At 35.0% G+C, this 20,082-nt stretch overlaps 3 protein-coding genes across 5 annotated transcripts; 1 reads left to right on the forward strand and 2 right to left on the reverse strand.

The window, feature by feature from the left end:
- Window positions 1-1,368: 1,368 nt before the first annotated feature.
- LOC130809372 (fructokinase-like 2, chloroplastic) lies at window positions 1,369-10,635 on the reverse strand. 3 transcript variants are annotated; one of them, XM_057675128.1, is made up of 7 exons: window positions 10,378-10,635; window positions 8,574-8,893; window positions 7,828-8,471; window positions 6,416-6,887; window positions 3,147-3,462; window positions 2,946-3,060; window positions 1,369-1,721 (listed from the first exon to the last, which is right to left on the reverse strand). In XM_057675128.1, exons 1-5 carry the CDS (start codon window positions 10,416-10,418, stop codon window positions 3,227-3,229), a joined length of 1,713 nt encoding a protein of 570 aa, XP_057531111.1. In that variant the 5' UTR covers window positions 10,419-10,635; the 3' UTR covers window positions 1,369-1,721; window positions 2,946-3,060; window positions 3,147-3,226. The 3 variants fall into 3 exon arrangements, with proteins under 3 accessions (XP_057531111.1, XP_057531109.1, XP_057531110.1); XM_057675126.1 differs by lacking the exon at window positions 1,369-1,721 and having other exon boundaries at window positions 1,746-3,065; window positions 10,378-10,589; XM_057675127.1 differs by lacking the exon at window positions 1,369-1,721 and having other exon boundaries at window positions 1,748-3,060.
- Window positions 10,636-12,005: 1,370 nt separating this feature from the next.
- LOC130808519 (folate synthesis bifunctional protein, mitochondrial) lies at window positions 12,006-13,442 on the forward strand (the record flags this gene model as incomplete). The annotated part of the gene is made up of 1 exon (XM_057673983.1): window positions 12,006-13,442. A coding segment is annotated over one exon (1,422 nt), but the record flags the coding sequence as incomplete, so codon positions are not given.
- A 2,096-nt stretch (window positions 13,443-15,538) lies between these two features.
- On the reverse strand, window positions 15,539-19,144 carry LOC130809373 (uncharacterized). The gene is made up of 2 exons (XM_057675129.1): window positions 18,691-19,144; window positions 15,539-15,932 (listed from the first exon to the last, which is right to left on the reverse strand). Exons 1-2 carry the CDS (start codon window positions 18,989-18,991, stop codon window positions 15,730-15,732), a joined length of 504 nt encoding a protein of 167 aa, XP_057531112.1. The 5' UTR covers window positions 18,992-19,144; the 3' UTR covers window positions 15,539-15,729.
- Between the last annotated feature and the right edge of the window lie 938 nt (window positions 19,145-20,082).

A 20,082-nucleotide genomic window follows, 5' to 3' on the forward strand; every position in this document is an offset into this window, starting at 1 on the left:
TGGTATTATTATTATTTTTTTAAAAAAAATTTTGAATTAAAAAAATTCAACACTAATTATTATAATAACAATATCATAATATAATAATATATTAAAATAAAATAATTTATTACAACATTTATTAAATAACAATAACTTAAAAAATAAATTAATTAAACAAAAGAAATTCTATAATTCGAAATTCAAAAAAATAAAAAAAAATAAAAAAAATAATACTCCCTCCGATCTTTTGATATAGTCCCATATAGCTTGGGCACGGATATTAAGGGTTGTGTGGGGTCCATTAAAAAGGGTAAATAGTAAAGGGTAAGTAGTGAAGGATAAGTAGTGAAGGATAAGTAGTGAAGGGTAGTTGGGTAAGTAAGGTATATGGGGGTATATTCGTAATTACTTGTGTGAACTAAGGGTATTTAAGTAAAAAAGGATTGCCAAAAATAGAAATGGGACTAATTCAAAGGTTTTGCCAAATAAGAAAATGGGACTAATTCATAAGATCGGAGGGAGTAATATTTTGAACCAGTCGCAGAAAAAGTGCGACTGGACTTAGGTACAGTCGCACTTGTTGTGCGACTCAGCCTAGGTCTGGTCGCAATTTTTGTGCGACTGGACTTTCTGGATTTTTTTTTTTATTTCGAATCGATAAATTGCTTACCGAATCGTTAACATGCTCGTTTTCGTATGCCATTGTTGTTCGATGTACAGTTTTAGCTTGTTTAAATTAACGTAGTGTTTTAGAGAATTTTTAGAGAGATAGTACCGTTTTTTAATTCGTATATATTACAAGAACGCCTTTGAAAATTCAATATATATAGAGTCGCGATAATAATGTTATTAAGTGATAATAGCGTTATTAAGTGCGATTTACATTTGTTAAACATGTTTTAAGTCCAATAGCAATTTCGTAATTTTTAAAATTTAGGGACAAATTCGTAATTTTATTAGGGGTGGCGATAAATAATAATACCCTTTTACATCTACTATGCAAAGAATTTCATCAATCTAAATGGATATACTTCGTCAGTTCTAATATATTTTTTATATCATGGTTATTAAACTTATTATATATATTACGGCTAATATGTAAGAAAAATATAATCAAAAAAGATTTGTTTGAATTGTATAATTACATATTTTTATTATATTAAAGTTTTATAATTTTTAGTTATATATAATTTAATATTTAAATAATTAAAATAATATATTAAATTACGTAAAAAAATTAATTATAAAACAAGTTTTTAGAGTTAATAATTTATCAAAGGAGAGTCTCGTCACTTTAACCAACAATATCAGATTCCTTTGACGTGTACAAAGAGAGAAAGTGAATGGATTAACATTGTCAAATCACTCAATGCATATTCTCATCTCAACTATACCCAATAATTTACCTTTTTTTTAAAAGAAAAAACTATACAAGTCTAAGCCATGGCCATGGCCATAACCATTAGTACAAATAATTTTTTTATTATTACAGAGAAAAAGAAGACTAGTTAAAAGTCAATCACAAAATATTAACTATAAAAAATATTGATTGTTCCAATTAAAATAAAACCCAATTCTTAAATTAAAAAAAAAATTTACTTGTTCATTAAAAGTTTGATAAGAAAAATTAAAATCCTTGATTAAAGAAAAAGTGAGAAATATGATTGAGTTGGGTGCCATTATCCATATCCATATCCATATATCCATATCCATATCCATATCCATATCCATAAGGAGTCCTGTTAGGATAAGATTGAGATTTAAGTGTGATTAGTAGGAGAAGAATAAAATCAAAGCAGCAGATCCAATAATACATAATTGTCTCCAAGCTGTATGTAACTAAATAATCAAATATTAGTACTCCTAATACAGATTTATACTTTGTCAACTTCAGATTACGCAATCTCCATTCTCCAAGATCCACAGGACCACAAACCCAACCCAAATTATGAATTTTTTTAAATTATCTAAACTAAGGATTTTCAAAAAGAAAAAGAAAAATTAAAAATTCCCACCTAAAAAGATGATTGCACCTTGAAATTTGGAAAACTAATTAATAATTATATTCTTTTAAAACCTAATTCTATTTTTTTTAACTTTAACTACATGCCTTTATCCCGAATGATTCGCTAATCTCCAAACGAATTACTGAAAAACGAAATATCTAACAAATCATTTCACACTACTTTTACTTTGAAGTTTGAACTGAGAAAATTCAGGTGACATTGGATAAGAATGAAGATTGTGTAAATGACTTGGAGTAGGGGACCATTTAATTCCATTATTTTAGTGTCATTAATTGACCATCTAAGCGAGCGGAATTTGAGTGGATTTGATGTACTCAACCTCACCCTTGTCATTGATAACAAAAACACAAATTCTTATAAGAGACGGTCTTTTTGAGAGACTATCTCTAATTAAGCCGGCTCATTATATATTTTTTAAAACAATGTAAGTAGGCATTAAGAATAATGTAAGTAGACATTTAAGATATTGAAAGTAGGCATTAAAGATACGGTATATAAGCATTAAGAATAATATAAGTACGCAGAATACGATAAGTAAACATTAATCTTTAATGGGCTGGGCTTGAGATATGTCTCTCAAAGAAATGGTCTCTCAAGAGACTAGTTGTAACAAAAAAATTTATTTTCGATTGCCCCTCGTTAGCAAACATAATCCGCAACTTCAGATGAGTAAGTACACATGATTTGATAAGACATTTTAATCCCGAACAAAAAGGGGACCGTTAATTTTATTTCTTTTTAATAGTTTGAAAAAAAAAACAGCAGTACCAGAATGCATTAGCATACTATTTCAAAAAAAAAAATTAATCCAATAAAAGAGATATTCTACAACAGAGGTATAGTGAACTCTTACTTTCTGGTTAAAATGTGATCTAAATGTTTTATCCTAATAATATGGAAATGTAAGAACAGGTAAGAGTAAAGGGTAAAAACAACCTCGGGAAGCATTTCTGTTCATTTCAGCTCCTGAATGATGTTCTTTTTCCTACTTATAAAACACCGCCAAAAATGGATGTCTATTCTTCGACAAGAAGCTATGCCACCGCGAATCCTACACTTCAAGAACACGTATAGCCTTAGAGAGATGACTATCGGTACAATGTAATAGAAAGGAATGAAGAAAGGGTTTAACTTTACCTTCAAAAGGGTATGAAGAACTAGAATGCACCCTTATATATAAGCTGACAAAACAAATTCCTATGTTGGATTCTGATTTATTAGCTTAAAACTGGCGTCACAGTGCGGAATTCTCTCTCAGTGACGGATCTAATGCCATTTGGGTCAGGAATGCCTTCTTCGTCTTCATCTGAGACTTCCTTTGCAGGGAAGCCATTTTGCCGAGTTACAATCCACTGTTCAATGACTCCGCAATTAATAGCATGTTTGATTGTACGCTCCAAGTATTCTTTGTCGGTAATAAGATGCGGCTGCACTGTCAACATCCTCATCAGAGCTGTAAGCCATTTGTAAAACCGTTGTCAGATAAGGATACTAGATAAAACAGAGAAAATAGGAGGACAACTGGTGCGTACATATCATTTATAAATCCGCAGTTAACAAGGATGCCAAAAAACATTAGAGAAGGATCGAGAACATGTAAGATGCAAAATAAATGCCTAATCCTGTCGATATCTGTAACTGAAAAGGATGAAGTATATATTTTAAGAATTCAAGGACAGGACAGAAATTCCGCTCAGACACTCAGTCAAAGCAACAATTTTTCTACTTTCGAAGTGTTACCCTCAATGTATAGCTCTTCTTATTCGAGTTCATGTTCACTAAAGGAAGTTGAGACTTTCCCAGTGTGTCATGCCTCCTACAAGTCATCCTTTCTCAGCTAAATTCTTGCCATTAAATGAAAAGATTGAATAACAAGGTGCCATATAAAAATGAATTTCAACACTCCACATCTTCTGCCACAACATAAGACGAAAAACTGTGTTCAGATGATGAAACTGGATCTGCTTTACTGAATGAGCAGTATCCACAGAGAAACTCAAAATGCCTATTTTTTAAAACAATCAAAGAAACTCAAAATGAATTCCCATTCCTTATCCTCCTCACAGGTGCAATCTAGGATAGATGAATATTCTCTCAAAGATGCAAAAATGAGTTGAAAAAAACCTTAACTTTGAATCACTCCCTTCAGCAATTGATAGTTTTAGACTCTCAAAGACACAAACATGAGTTGGAAAAACTTTTTTTAGACTCTTTTTGTGTTGAGCTTTTGGTTTCTATTTGAGCTACATCTTAGAGTTTCCATGTGTGGGAGAAGTGCAAATAAGCAACAAACATGAGTTGTGTGTTCTGCTTCCATATAATTTTTTGTACTTTTAAAATGGTATGCGAAGTATCAGGTTCGATCCTATTAAAAAAAACAAAAATTTTAGTGTAGAGAATTTCTTTTTTATTTGAGTAGTAATTTTAGCGTGACAAAGGAAAAGAAAATAAACACGGATTATTGAGCATTGGTTTGCGTGAGTTCGTGTCAGTTTAAGTCTTGTTTAGTTGAATGTTTTAGGCAAGTAATGGTTATGCACTTATGATTGGTGTGAAAGTTTTTCAAAGCGCAACATGAATGTCGTCATGGAAAGGCAAAATTGGTTGGCTTTGCAATGCAATGGGTTATTTGACAGTGTCAGCACTCTTCTTCAAGAAACGATGTTGTTAGAGCAAGCACCAAATCGCCCTCATGTGGAGGGTCTTCGGGGTGCCGTGATGAGGGTACAACAAAGAACATGAGTATTATGCAAGGGATGGAATGTCTTGATCGCGGCATGGGTCGAGGAGAATGTTGCATGTTCAAGGAACATGCTTAAGTCAAGACAGCAGAACCGTTGAAGGCCGCTCGACCAGCCAAGCATGTATGGCTCGGTCGAGCCACAAAGCAGAACCGATCCAATGAGCACTGGGAAGTCGCTCAACCAGGTGAGCTACAACGGGAATTATTTGCGGTTTCTGTTTTTGTGCCGATTTGTTTGGGGTTTAAACCCACTTGTGTTTAGGGCTTCTAATATGTGCTAGGCTATATAGGAGAGGCTTAGAACATTACTAGGAGTAAGAGGAGAGGCAAATACATTAGAGAAGCAAGGGCATTGGCCATTAGAGTGTTCTCCTTTGTATTAGTGGCATTTGTGGAGTTTCACCATTAAAGGTGAAACCTTTATGGGTTAGGAGTGAGCTCTTAACTATTGTAAGTTGAGTCATTAGTGTACTGTTGAATATATTAATGATAAGATACTTTATTTGAGGGACAGGTATCCATTGATACCTCATAAACACATTGTCTTGTTGTTTGTTGTGTCTCTTGTTCATACTCTGTTTTTCACTCAACTTCTACATCGTTTTCTACCATTTTGAGGGTCCGAGCCATTCTCTTTCAGATGTCATTACTTATTTTCATCAAAGATCTAGCAATAAGATTAAACTAAAGTAGTGTGGTCCACATAGTATCCAGTTATTTTTTGGTAAGTTTGGGAGCCTTACCAACTAATTAAGGAGATGATGTGCAATGGGTTGGATAACCAGTTATTTTCTGGTGCTCTTAGGCTCTTGCAGCTTTTAGTTTTCTCTTGGAGTTGCATCTTAGATTGTTATGTATATATGCATTGCAAGTTATTTCATAGTGTGGGTAGAAAGTGCAAATATAAGCAATAAGATGATTTGTGTTTACTACTTATTGGTATCTTTTTATAATTCAACATCAATTTGATATTTTCAACCTTTGCAGTATATATACATGTACTAAACTCACTACCATAACGAATGTGAGGCTTTCTAATTTGGGTGATTGTATCAATTAATAGGGGAAAAAGCTGGCTAACTCGACCCCTTTTCCTACAACCCAACCTGGGTGGGAGTAACTTGGTGGTATTGGAGAATGTAATGTTATTGTTGTACACTCATTTTATGAATAAAATGCTTAGGAGTGGGATTTGAGAACCGTCCCATAAAACGAAATGCCACACACATCCACGTGATACGATTTCACAGTGGAGATAAGCTGGTTGCACGGAAACATACTCCTATGTGAAGATATGTATTTCATCCACTACATCCTAAAGGTTTGTATTCCAAAAAGGCAGATGATAAGCAGATGAACCTCAAATTTTATCTTTTTGTTCTTGAGATTGCATACATGGATATTCAGGATGGCCCATCATAATTAACAAGATTTTTGGGTTTCTAAAGGTACATTGTCATTCCTTAAGTGATTTAAAAAGGAAATTCAAACATAACGTCAAACAGCAAAAGCTACCCATCTAATGTAACTAAGCAAACCAGACACAAAAATAAAAATGGCAAAAATTCAGTTTCATTATATATTAGACCGGTGTGTTTAAATTGTTTAAAGAAGTGCAACCATATGCCAAAGACACAAAAGATCAAAGTTTCAGTAGATCTACCTGCAACAATGCCGTCTCCAGAAGCTGACAAACCCTGTGTGAAAGGAGAGATAGGAGCGTCTTCCATTCCAAGGACAGCACCATTATGCTCCTTAGTGTAATAGAGTATTTTAGACGTCCCATTCGTAACAAACAAAACTTTAAGATTCTCATGCCATAAAGGAGTTATAATATCTGGTTCATAATGCTCAAACTTAAATTTCTTATTATTTTTGGTGTCAAACTCTTCCGAAGGCATGATTCCACAAAGAAACTCGAGTTCTTGTTTTGTGACTTCAATTATGTCTGCAAGCCTCCATACTTGCTCGATAAATGATCTGGTTTCTTCATTAGACTGCCAAAGTGGCAACGGGAGATTCAGATCATAAAAGATGACACTCCCTAATTTCTTTGCTATCTTAAGTGCTCGCAGAGTTGTTCTTCTCATACTAGCATCAAACAAGGACGATGTATTCAAGTAAAACATCTTTGCCTGCATCAGGAAAAAGAACTTTATTGTCAAAATATCATATTTGGACAAGAAGCAAGCACATATAGTACAGACAATAAAACTTGCACGTAAAAAGATCCTAGACAATACAGCCCCTGGTTGGTGGTTGTTGAAGCTTGATGTGAAATATCGCCAATTTATCAATCAATAGGAATAGGTAACTAGAACATCAAGGTTAGATTTATTAATATTACCGCGACTAAATGGTTAGCTAAAATACTCCTCTAAAAAGCTTAGTACAAGTAGTAGATTCACTGTTTTTTCATTGCAAATGCCAAGTGCCAACCTTGATAATCAAAGGGAAATGGCATTGCCATACCACTAAACAATTAAGCTAGCTCAGCTTTCAATATGAAGTGGCTGGAAGAAAAGACCAAGGAAGAAGTTACCTAAGAAAATAATTACCAGGCTCTTCTTTTGGATATGAGAAAAAGGGAAGGAAAAGATAATGAGTCGCTAAATCGATATTAGATTCAGATCATTCAGATGTTTCCTATATTCTAAATCTAAATAAGATTCTCGTGCATTTAGGCAATCTAGTATCTTTGAATATACCCTGTAACCATGGTGAAAGAAGGTAATTTGAATCAGAAAATCAATATTACCAGAAATTCATAAAATCAATACATGTCATAAACCAATGCCAAATGGCTTCCGTATCGACGGGGCTGGGGGTCGGGTGTACGCAACCTTACCCTTGTAATAACAAAGAGATTGTTTTCGGATTGCAAGCATTATCTAAAACTTCACATAAATAGATACACAAATGATTTACTAAGCCATTTTAATATATTCTATCTATGATAATCCGAAACCAAGGAACCATAAGTCTTTGGCTCCAACGAGAATAAAAGTTGCATAAAACATTGAAATTCAATTGAAGCGCTTGAAGCAAAGTTGAAAACAGGGTAAAATGCATTACCTCCTTCAACACATCGATATTGATCTCTGATATTGACAAAGAATCTTCTGCACACGGCTTAACAGCAGTCGTTCGCAAATTTCCCCTCTTAGCAATCTTCATTTGTGACATGGCTGTTGGTCGTTTCTCATCAACACGAACTGACCGTGTTTGAACATTTTTCACATTTAAGTAACAAAGCATTGTCTGTCCATAGTCGTCATTCCCAAGTTTACCCATGAAAGCAACTCGGCCACCCAGGGATGCCAACGATAATGCAACACTCCCTGCCGAGCTTCCAGGAGCCCTTACAAACTTTTCAGGTGCCCACAATGCATCTCTGAGGGAATCATGAATTTCATAATCTATAAGCCTATTTGCAGGCCTTCCTGACGGTACAAAAGCATGTTGTGCAGCTCCAAAGCAACACACAAGAGGAGGCCAGTCATAAGTGAAGCTGATATCATCATTATCACCCTTTCCCAATTCTAAATCTATGGCGTCATCATCAGTGTCTTGACCTGCAAGGTAGGTGACTTCTCCATAATCACTCAATTCTGTCTCACTTCCTTGATCATCAACATTAATAGTCTCTGCCTTGCTCTTCCGCCCCCTTGATCTTTTTACTGTCTTTACTTCCTCGGAACTAGTAGCCACAGATGCAACTGAAAATAATTTCGCTTCATCCTCAATCATCATAACTTCGCAAACACATCATATGAAGATGAAATATGTCACATAATAAATTAGTTAGCACTGCTGTATACCTTTTCTCCTAGCTCTCCTCTTGGGTTTCTCAGAATTGTCAATAGATGCTTCTAGGTCAGACACCTCTTGTTCTGAAATGGAACCAATGGTTGATAGTTTAGTATCGTCATCCTGCAATTCAGCTGTTGACTTCTTTCTACCTCGTGTGGTGGCCCGCCTAGTCCTTGTCTTTTTTTTTCCTTTTTCTTCAGTCTCCTCGGTTACAGATGCTACAATTGTTTTTTTAGGAGTTGCTGATAAAACCCATCCATTCCGTATTCTATTATCTGTAATTAGCATGAATTCTCCGAATGCTAGGATAGGTGCTCTACAGTTCCATCTGATTTTGTCATCAACCAAATAAAACGCTCATATAAATGATATTGCCAAAGTGAGGGGAAATGCAACAATAAATACAGCTTGGAATATAGATTACATGTGAACAATAAAAACACCAGTATATACACTAAAAAGCTTTAGAGCAATGCATCATCTACTAATAACAAGTTTCAACAATTTTGCACTCACTAACAGCCCTCTAGGCGCTATTTAGTTGCTGGAAAGGAAAACAAATGCTTAATAGTTCGACCATCATTACACTTTGTTTGGATTGAAGAAATCGGAAGGAAGGGGTGGGATTTGGAGGAGATAATTTCCTTGGTTTGGATAACAAATTTGGAAGGAGAGGATTCAAAGGAATTAATTCTCTTAGGGTGTATTTGATGGAAGGAAATGGAGGGAAAGGAAGGGGGGATTTAGAGGGATGAGGGATTCCTTATTTAGATAACAAAATGGAAGGGAAAGGATTTTGAGGGGAGGGATTTGGAGGGATTAGATAGATGATTTTTGAAAAGGTATTAATCTTTCCAAAATAGTAAAGATTTAAAGAGAAAATTCTTATCTCCCTTCCTTTTCCTTCCCTTCCCTTTCCTCCTAAACAAACAAGAGTTACTTCTCTTTCATTTCTCTTCCCTTCCTTTCCCTCCCCTCTCTTCCCCTTCCTTTCCTTTCTTCTCTCCAAAGTTGTTATCCAAACATAGTATTAATTTTGCTGATGACCAAATCTCTACAATAATGGAAAGATTTGGAAGGAATATGGTTTTGGTTTTTCTCTTCCTCTCCCTTGCTTTCCTTCTTAACAAACAATAAAAGTTTTTCTGATCATTTCCTCCCTTTCCTTTCCCTTCCTAACCTTGCCCTTCCGTTCTTTTCCTTTTCTTTTTAAAATCTTATCCATACATACGGTTAACTTTCAAAACTAGGGCATAAAAGAAACCATCACAGGAGAAGGCCATAGCTTCCAACCCCAAACTAAGAAATTGAGATTGCTTTATGTGTCAAAAATATACAATTGTTCTTCAAATAACAAGCTTTACGAAAATAATCACCTTGCAATACATTACTTGAAAATAGATGACAAAGGAATTATGATTGGTCAAGCAAAGCCAATAACAGATGCAAAACATATTTCTCATTACAAACCAGGCTCTTGCAAGAAACCCTCATATTTGCAACAAAACCCTAATGAAGATAATGCCCAGAAACAAAGATTAGCTAAATAAAGCTTAATAATTTTCAACAATTTCATACTTGCATTTGGCAGAGGTAGTCAGGTAAAATTAATGTGAGAAAAGGACAGTGGCACAGTGCATAAGCATGACAGAACAAATAAGAACCAAAATTGTGCATAGAAATTGGTATTAAAAAAGACGAATTGCAAAATTCAGCTTCATTATATTGTATTTCATTATAAAATCAAACAAATTGAACCAACCAAACAGTAAATAAAGAAAAAAGTAGAATAGAAAAGGATAAAGAAGAGACCTGGGAAAGGAAAGTAAGTGTGTAAATGAAAGAGACGCCATGAATTTGAGTGAAACCTCCAATATTTTAGCAGCTTCCACAAGGAAAAGACCCTAAAGAAGCATATGGGTAATGGGGTTTTGAGAGGATGATAGTGGACAAAGCAGAGTGAAGAAGAACTGTTAATCTATTGTTAGCGGGAGAGGATTAGCTGCTTTGCTCTTAGTTTGACATACGGTTGTTAGAGGGAGCTGCTGGTCGAAATTGTTAACTGATTTGACCAGCTTGAACTGTTTTGTCGATAACTAAGCTATTATTTACGAAGATATTTGGTAGAAACTATTTGATAAGTCTTTGGTGTTTAGATTAAAAAGTAGGTCAAAAAGCGAAAGTCGATCAAAGAAATCTAATATGAGAATTTTTTAATTTAGTTTTAAAGGTTATTTTTTCAGCTAGTTTAAAAGTCGTTTATTAAATAGTTTTTTTTTGTTATTTTATAAATTAAAAAGCCAAAAGTCAAAGCTAATTGCCAAACCCGCTTGCATTCTGTATTACTATATCACTTTTCAATATGTATTTTATTTTAAATGTATAGGTTGAAACATATTTGAGTATCTTATTTAATTATAATCAAAATGATTATTATTATTATTATTATTATTATTATTATTATTATTATTATTATCAAAAAGCCTATTTTTGTGATTATTGTCCACTATCAAACATGTTTTGTGGACTGATTTTTTTTTAACCCAGCAATATTGTCATGTGTTTGTGGGGAAAGATTGCTTGTTTATGTACCCATTTGTTTTTTTTATTTTGATGATTTGAGTTTTATATATTGTTATGATTTATTGATGGGTATGCATATAACTGCAAAAGTATATTTGAATCATTATTTTTGTGTAACTTATAGAGTAGCTATTGGTTTCTTTTTGGTTGACAGGGAGTGAGAATGACCTTAATTGATCGTCTTTATATTATCTAGGTTTTAATTTAAGATATTTGGATTTCTACATTTCATTTTGCAGGAATGGAAAAAAATTTAGTTGTTTATTTTATAAATAAAATTCTATTGAAATTTTCGCAAAATTTTCTTAAAATTTCTTTCATAATGATAACTTTTGGTATTTTATAATTATAATAAATTAATTTTAAAGTAGTTTTAATAAATTCCTTTCATATACAAATTTAAATATTAACATATATTTATATTAAAAATACAATTACGATTTCTAAAATAAAGAGTTCGAATCAAATTATTATTTTTATTAAAATTTGTAAGCACACGAAAGTGAGTTTTTAATTATAGTAGAGCCAATTTCGACCAGGGCTATTTTCAACCCTGCCCCTACAAAGCCCTTCTAAAATTGGTCAGATAAGGGCTCAAAATGGGAACATAACCCATCGAACACCCCTAGTGTATAATCTGATGAATAAATGTACAATGATGTTCATTTCTAAGTCAGTGATCTATATATTATCGAGTTTTCGTTAAAAAAGATATATAAATAAAATTAGAGACATCTTTTAGCCCTAATGTTGTCCGTTTTCTTTTCTTGGTGAGACTGTTTTGGACAAAAAAAAATTATGTTCGATGTTTGATTTACTCAGCATTGATGCAAATAAATGGATAAAAATGGTGTTTTTATGTTGAAGTTTGTTCCAAGAAGCAAGAAGTCGTTATTGCAATTGGGAGCAATGTTGGTGATAGATTAGAAAATTTTAACCAAGCTCTGCAACAAATGAAGAGATTAGGCATAGACATCACAAGGCATGGTTGTTTGTATGAGACAGAACCTGCATACGTGATTGATCAACCGAAGTTTCTTAACTCTGCTTTAAGAGGCTTTACAAGACTTGGACCTCATGAATTATTAGGGGTATTGAAGAGAGTCGAGAAGGATATGGGTAGAACCAAGGGAATAAGGTATGGTCCTAGACCAATTGACTTGGACATACTATTTTATGGGAAGTTTAGGGTGAGCTCTGAGAGCCTCACTATCCCCCATGAAAGGATATGGGAAAGACCATTTGTGATGGCACCATTGATTGATTGTATTGGGTCTAATGTAGAAAATGACTCTATTTGTACATGGCATTCATTATCAAATTTTTCGGGCGGAATCTTTGAAGCATGGGATAAACTCGGTGGAAGTTCCCTAATCGGGAAGGATGGAATGAAAAGGGTTTTGCCCGTTGGGAACCGCTTATGGGATTGGTCTCATAAAACCTCTGTAATGGGAGTCTTGAACTTGACTCCTGATAGCTTTAGTGATGGAGGAAGGTTTCAATCTGTCGATATTGCAGTTGCTAAGGTTTGTCAAATGATCTCAGATGGGGCCGACATAATTGACATCGGGGCACAATCAACCAGACCCATGGCAACTAGGATTTCGACTGAAGAAGAGCTAGAAAGAGTAGTACCTGTATTAGAAGCTGTCAAGGATTTGATCGCGGAAGAAGGAAGAATCTTATCGGTGGATACATTTTATTCAAAAGTTGCTTCTGAGGCCGTCAAGAAGGGGGCACACATTGTGAATGATGTCTCTAGTGGGAAATTTGATCCCGAGATGTTCAATGTTGTTGCGAACCTTAAAGTTCCTTATATAGCAATGCACATGCGAGGAGATTCGACTTCAATGCAAAATTCTGAGAACTTGACGTACAATGATGTTTGTAAGCAAGTGGCTTCGGAGTTGAGCTCTAGGGTCATAGATGCAGAATTATCGGGAATTCCTGCTTGGAGGATGGTTATTGATCCCGGCATTGGCTTTTCTAAGAATACGAAGCAAAATTTGGAAATTCTTAGTGGTTTACAAAAGATACGTGAAGGGATAGCTAAGAAGAGTTTGGCGGTAGCTCATTGCCCCTTGCTAATTGGACCTTCAAGAAAGAGGTTTCTGGGCGAAATTTGCAATCTCCCAGTAGCAGCTGATAGGGATCCTGCTACCGTTACTTCTATAACTGCTGGAGTTTTAGGTGGTGCAAACATTGTAAGAGTACATAATGTGAGGGATAACCTTGATGCTGTCAAGTTATGTGATGCCATACTCGGAAAAACGGATTAATTGCTTGTTTTGGATTCTTAGAGCTGATGTTCCTGATTTTCTTTTGCTTTTATATGCCCAAGATTCATAGTTTAGGCAAGGTATATACTTCCTTAGAGCTGCATCAAGTTTCAATGAACACCAAATAGCTACACATTGCCAATGATGTCTAGTGGAAAGTTCGATTGGGAGAATGATGAAGTTCGCAGTGCCGGTTCTTAGGGCATTCGAGGTAGCCGACTGCCTAGGGCGCCAGAAATAAGGAGTCTCAGATATTAAATGGTGCTATTCAACCCGATTTTGAGCAATACTTTTTAAGTGATTTGTTTGTGAACCTTTTTTATATTTGAAGTAATATAATGTTTTAAGGGCCACATTTTAAAAGACATCTGCAAAAATAAATAAGGGCCACCAAAATCTTTGCTTCGCCCCTAGAAGTCCGTAAGTAATTTGCTCGAAAGTAGAGCTTTAGCACCTAAGGTTATAGTTCTTACATATGTAGAATCATTGGCTACTTGGCTATTTCTGCTTAGAACATCATAGCATTGATCCAGACTTTGGATTCCATGTAGAATTATGTTGTGACTGGTGACTCATGGTCGAATTGACCCTTTGAGGGAAATTTAGTGCTGTTGAAGTTGTTCTTTGAGTCTATGGTTCAAACTGCTCGGTTTGATGAAGGTTGGACTGTGTCGAGACAAGATGGGTCAAAGAGGCCAATGGACAAGGAGGAGAAGATCAAGTCGACCTTGGGCAAGCTTGACCAAGTTGCTTGGACGAGCAGATCATGCAAACACTGTAAGAGTCTTGATTCTCTGAAGCTATGTGATACTGTACTCAAAATGGAATCTTCGGTATGACGTTAGTTTCAAGATTTTGGTTTTTTCCCCATATTTTTGTCCTATGTTGTATGCTTTTTTGTATTGTGCATCCATGCATATAATGACATATGCTGAGCAAATTTTGGTGCAAATTATTATTACAGAATAAATGTTGAGAATCTTATAAGGTAAAAAGTAAAAATTAGCAAATTTGGTAAACATTTTTAGCCTATTGTAATTTTGCTCAATATTTGCATTTTATGTGAGGAAATTGGTTGGTTAGCTAGAATTGATGTAGGATGAGACATGTAAATGTTATCATGTGATCCAAGATTTATTGAACAAAAGTTTCAACTTTTTCTCGTCGATTAAAGTCCTATATTTTAACAAGGATAAGGCTGCGTATATTGGATCCTCCTAAACCCTAACTAGGAAGGAGTTACTATATTGTTATGCCATCAAGTCCAAGCACACAAGTGTGGGGTTTGTGCTTGAAATCCATTAAAAAACTTGAGATTATGGTCCTTTAAAATCTTGAGTTGATCACAAACTCAAGCAAGTTTAAACCCAACATTAACTAAGCTTTGGAAGAGTCAATCACGAGTAACTCGTGAGTTGCTCAACTCATTTGGCACCCCTAGGCTATGTTTTTTTTTTCCATCCAATTCACTTCTATGCTAGTTCGTTCTACACAGCTCCTCGGCTTCTTGTGTAGTAGCTTTGTGCTCTGCCATGATGTGCTGCATTCTCTCTTCCATCTCCGTCTCAGAATCCTCAAACAATGTATTAGCACGCTACCAACCGCGAAAAGTTTACGGTTTCCATAAGATGAGAGTATGCAAAGCTGCTAATGTAAAACATTAAGCTTATGTTGTCGAAACATTTAGTATTTCAGCTGTTTATGCGACACTAGGGAATAGGCTTGAGGCTTAATGAGGCATGGGTAGCTCAATTTTGTTATTCAAACAACTTACCGTAGTAGTATGTTAAAAAGGCATATAGTCAGATAGTTATTTGCTAGTTTCAGTAGAACAAAAGTAGTATACTATTAAACTTGGCCATTGATGCTTGAGCTAGAGCGCTTTGGTTGTGATCGAACGAATCCTGATTTTGTTCTTGATGATGTGAAGTAACAAGGCCTTCATTAAACTCCTCTATTCTTAAGCAGAGCATACAAAAATCAAGTGTGCCCAGAACCTGCCCAGCACCTAGCTCACGTAATACGCAGCGTTTTTTCCCCTAATCTAGTGTGGTCAAATAAAAACAGCAAGATTTATTGATATAATGTGCAATAGTAATTACTAGGTGAAATAATGCAATATGTAGCCTGTCACCTCATATCAAAAAAAATGTTGGGAGGAATTCGTACTCGTTTATCACTAAACCTGTTGTTTATACATCTAACTGATCGATCATTGGTTTCAAAATCCAAATTAATACAAGGGCATTTGACAAAGATATCCAGAAGACCAGAACACATCTCCCTTGTTTCTGCTAGATAATCAGCTATTCTGATTTTGCTGTAAAACCTCAGCTTCGGCCCTAGCCATGGGATCGTCCTCTTTTTCTCCTTCACGCTCTTCGGCCAGTTTCTTTCTGTGAAGCTCTTCGCCAGCTTCTATTGAAGCTTTGTTCTCGGCCTGAAGACGCTGCATTTCCTCTTCCATTTGCTGCCTCTCAAACCATGTATCAGCATCCGCCCAAACTGCAGACAAGTATACAAAAATTAAATATAAGACAAAAGTCTTCACAGCTGCAGATCCAGTGAACAAAGTCATTTTTGCCAATGCCAAGCAAACCACAAAACAACAGGGCAAAAGAACACAACATTGCAGCATAAAGAGCAAGTTCAGTGACCTACAGTTACTACAAAATCCAGGTTTGTGATACCAGCATGTCGATATGAATGAATTTGCTAATACATATAACCCAAGAACGATAACTAAGAATTAAGAAAAGAAAACAAGTCACCCACCACTGGAGTAATAGCAAGGTAACGACTGCCTGCTGATAAGAATTATTGGCCTGGAACTATGTGATGATCAACGTGTGTTGCTATTCTAGGTAAAACTAATCTAATCATAATATACAGATAAACTACAGGCCCAGAATTGGGGTCCTGAGCTATTGATCCAGCTGTTGATGCAAAAGAGGGGCTGAATGAGACTAGCAATAAAAGTATAGGATACACTGACGATGGCCAATGATTCCCCCTTCCCATCCAAACACCTAGGTTTTAGTTACACAATGTCGTGCATCAAGTGGCTAGAGCTAGATACCATAATGATGTCAAAGTCAACACATCAAAGTGAAGTTTTACATAAGTATACCTTACCTAATACCTAATTACAGGAACAAAATAATTAGAAAGCTAAAAATCTGATAGTAATACAAAGTTCTAACTTCTACAAGCAAGGAAGAACATAATGGGGGTGTTTGGAATAATTGACTCATAACAATGAGTTGTTTCAACCAGCTAATTTACAAAACATTTTATGGTTTGACTATCCAACCATCTATTTTGCCAAATTAAGCTAAAATTGCACAATAAGTTATTTTACCAAACACCTCCAATATTTGAAAACTGAAAATCACATAGCAATAGAAAGTTCCAGCTTCTATATGAACTAGGATGGATCATACTCTATGTTTTTTCTTAGTTGCTGCTAGGTATTGACATATTTACTTGAAAACTAACGTGAACAATGAAACAAACAAGTCTAGCTAAAAAAATCAAGACTGTAGCGGCTGTAAGACAACTATGTTCCCACACAACAAAAGCTCATATCCAAACATCAAACACATGCATAAGCAATTCATTTCCAGGTTAATAAGTCGGTTTCATATGTCTATTGATCGCAGTTCTATTATGAAGACATTAAGTTCCAGTAATAGGTAATCAATCATCAGTGAGCAGTATTTATTGGACTTTATTGACCGCGTTTCTATTATGCGGACATTGAAATTCCAATACTAGGCAATCATCAGTGAGCAGTAACTGACTAGTCAGAGACTCTCTGGCAGCATAGTGACAACATACTATTTGTGAAAAAGGGATAATCATAGCCATGATTTTGTCTTAACCTTGCAAATGGAGCTCTTTTTTACAAATAATGTATTTTTCACTTCCTAAAACTTCAAAGCTCTATCATTCCATATTCATCTCCATACTTATTCGCCTTGCACAACCCCAAGTTTGCAAAGACCCACATGTCATTAATCTGGTTCGACCCAACACTCTTGAAGTGCTTCGTCTAGTTCCTAATCCAATCTAGTTTACTAGTGTTACTTTTGTTAAACTTAGTTTTTGAATTAATTATTGTAATAATTTAGCTTGCAAACTCTTTTAATTTTATTTGTTACTTTATGAAGAAATTGAGTAGTTAAAATATGGCTAGCCAATCAGATCTAAGCGCTACAGGAAAACGCAAGCTGCATGGAAAGTTACGCAGGTTAAAACCCACCATCAGGTAATTATACTCACGTCTCAACAGCGAGTAATATTCATGACTGCTCCAAATCTAGGTGTGTAAAATTACTTGAACTACTTCGTGTGTTGATTCCAAAGGAGGACATATGTTTAAAGCAGCCAGCAAATGGATAGTTACTGAAACAAAGTAACGCGTATCATGGAACTTGGAAGACTCGTGCAATGAAGTTGCGCAAATTCCTTTGCGTAAGTTATAGCAGATTTCTTTAATTTATTTTTCTTTAATTAGCCATAGGAATCCTATAAATAGTACATGTTGTATTTCATTCAGGTTGTTGAAGTTTTAATCAAAACTCTAAACTTTGTTCAAGAGTCTCAAGTTAGAAACTTAGAATGCTCAAGTTAAAAATTTTCTACTTGGTTGATTGTGGCAAGTGAACTTGCTGTCTTAGAATTCGAAGCCTTTGGTTTTATTAGTGGTGTGCCTTATCTGGCAAAATTATAGATTGCCGAAACTATCTCTTGATCTTCCACCCTCCTAATACCTACTACTTGTTGTAGTGTGACTTATCAACACAACATTTACTCCATCCCATCTCCTTTCTTCTCCTCCCATCTGACCTTATAACATTCTTTTCTTAATTCTCCATTCACTCAGAACTCCGACGCTACATCTCTACACCAGGCCCTCCATTAAAGCATAGTACCGTAGCCCCTCATCTCGCCCCAAACCAGTTACTCCATAATCATACTCTCCCCACCTTCAATCTTGTCTAGCCTTGTATGTTCTCCTAGGTATTACAAGAGGGTACAAGACTTTTAGACGATAGAACAGAAAAAGACATTAATTCGACTGAAAGGATCCGCAATATCACATTAACATAAAACAACAAAAAAAAATGCGATGTCGGGCAACAAAATTACAAATCACAGCAACTGTAAAATCTAACACAATAAAATATCACAGATCAAAATGAAAGTAATTAGGGTTAGGCTTAGTGTAAAAAAACTAAAATAAGGAGAACGAACATACTAGGTTGAGCAGCCCATCCTTGTTCACCACCCTTAATCTTCTCAGGAAGAGCATAATTAACAGTGAGAACACGACCATAAAGTTCAGCACCATCCATATTATCCATGGCGGCAGAAGCATCTTCTCTCTCCAAGAAAGTAACAAATCCAAATGATCTATGTTTCTGCGTAGCTTGATCAAGTGGGGTTTTAACATCTTTGATTTCTCCAAAAGGGATGAAGGCAGCATGAAGAATGGATTCGTTAACTTCCTCGGCTAATCCTCCTACGTACAGTGTGTTCTTCTGGACATCTTGGTTCATCTTTGTTTCTTGTTCTTGCAGTACTATTTTAAATTGCCAAAGTGGTTTGATGTGCCCTCTGTTGAATTTGCTAATTTATCACTCTATCTACACTTCTACACTCTACAACTCTACTCCCTCATAACCTCATTTCTCGTTTTGTAAAGTCGGGTTCGATTATACAAAGTGTGGTAAATGTGAAATCGATTTCGTTTTTAACATTTCAAATACAGTATATACAATTACTTTTTTAATTAAAAACTAATGTAAATTGCAGTTTAAATCAACTTAAACAGATAACAAGTGACACTTTTACGTCCTCTATTCAATACTACTCTCTTATATACTAATTAAATGTCTTATTTAATTTTTTACACTTATTGATGTGTTATTGGACTGTTAGAGTGATCTTTAACATTTACAATTACATTCACTGATTTTTTTTGGCAATAAATTTTTGTGTTCCTCTTTGAAATATCATCAACATTTTTGTATCCAAAAGTAACAACTAGTCAATCAACTCGTCTTAGATCTCATAATAATCATTTTTAAAATTCGAGTCAATACATCTCTGACAGGGTACAGCTTCTCATGATAAACCTTTAACCTCAACACATACGCATACTCTGAAGGTCCGTTTGATTAGTGGTACTAAATTGTGGTAATGGGAATGATTTATAGTGTAAAATTTCATCAAAAGTTCCATATCATTCCTATGGTAATGAAACATGATCACAATAAAGTTTTTTTGTTTACAAATTTTCATTACCACCTAATACCACCTCTCCCAATGGTAATGCATTGGAATAAATGTTATGAAGAAAATGAGATGATTAAAGTTGGACAAAAATGACCATCAAGGTAGTTAAGAGATTTTTCAACAAAAATTACACTAATGTCGTGATATAACAGTCTCATTTTCACCCTTCCCTAGCTTTCTATGTCACCCTTAGTAGTACGTACTTACATTTCCTTACTTTTATCGATTCCACTTTATTTTAGTAGCTTTCAACGTAATTTGATGATGAACCACATAAATACTCCATTAATTCCAAATTTGCATTAATTTGATAGTGCAAAAATTGATTGTATTTATTTGGGGTAAATCGACT

The sequence above is a fragment of the Amaranthus tricolor genome, chromosome 3 (genome assembly GCF_026212465.1).
Source record: "Amaranthus tricolor cultivar Red isolate AtriRed21 chromosome 3, ASM2621246v1, whole genome shotgun sequence".
Classification (NCBI taxonomy): domain Eukaryota; kingdom Viridiplantae; phylum Streptophyta; class Magnoliopsida; order Caryophyllales; family Amaranthaceae; genus Amaranthus; species Amaranthus tricolor.

Excerpts from the sequence above, each read along its gene's own strand:
- LOC130809372 (XM_057675128.1), bottom strand. The coding sequence starts at position 10,418 with ATGGCGTCTCTTTCATTTACACACTTACTTTCCTTTCCCAG. Across the intron at positions 8,472-8,573 it reads GAGGAGAGCTAGGAGAAAAG|TTGCATCTGTGGCTACTAGT; the intron begins GTATACAGCAGT and ends AATTATTTTCAG. Across the intron at positions 6,888-7,827 it reads ATATCGATGTGTTGAAGGAG|GCAAAGATGTTTTACTTGAA; the intron begins GTAATGCATTTT and ends TTCCTGATGCAG.
- LOC130809373 (XM_057675129.1), bottom strand. The coding sequence starts at position 18,991 with ATGAACCAAGATGTCCAGAAGAACACACTGTACGTAGGAGGATTAGCC. Across the intron at positions 15,933-18,690 it reads AGGATGGGCTGCTCAACCTA|TTTGGGCGGATGCTGATACA; the intron begins GTATGTTCGTTC and ends ACTTGTCTGCAG.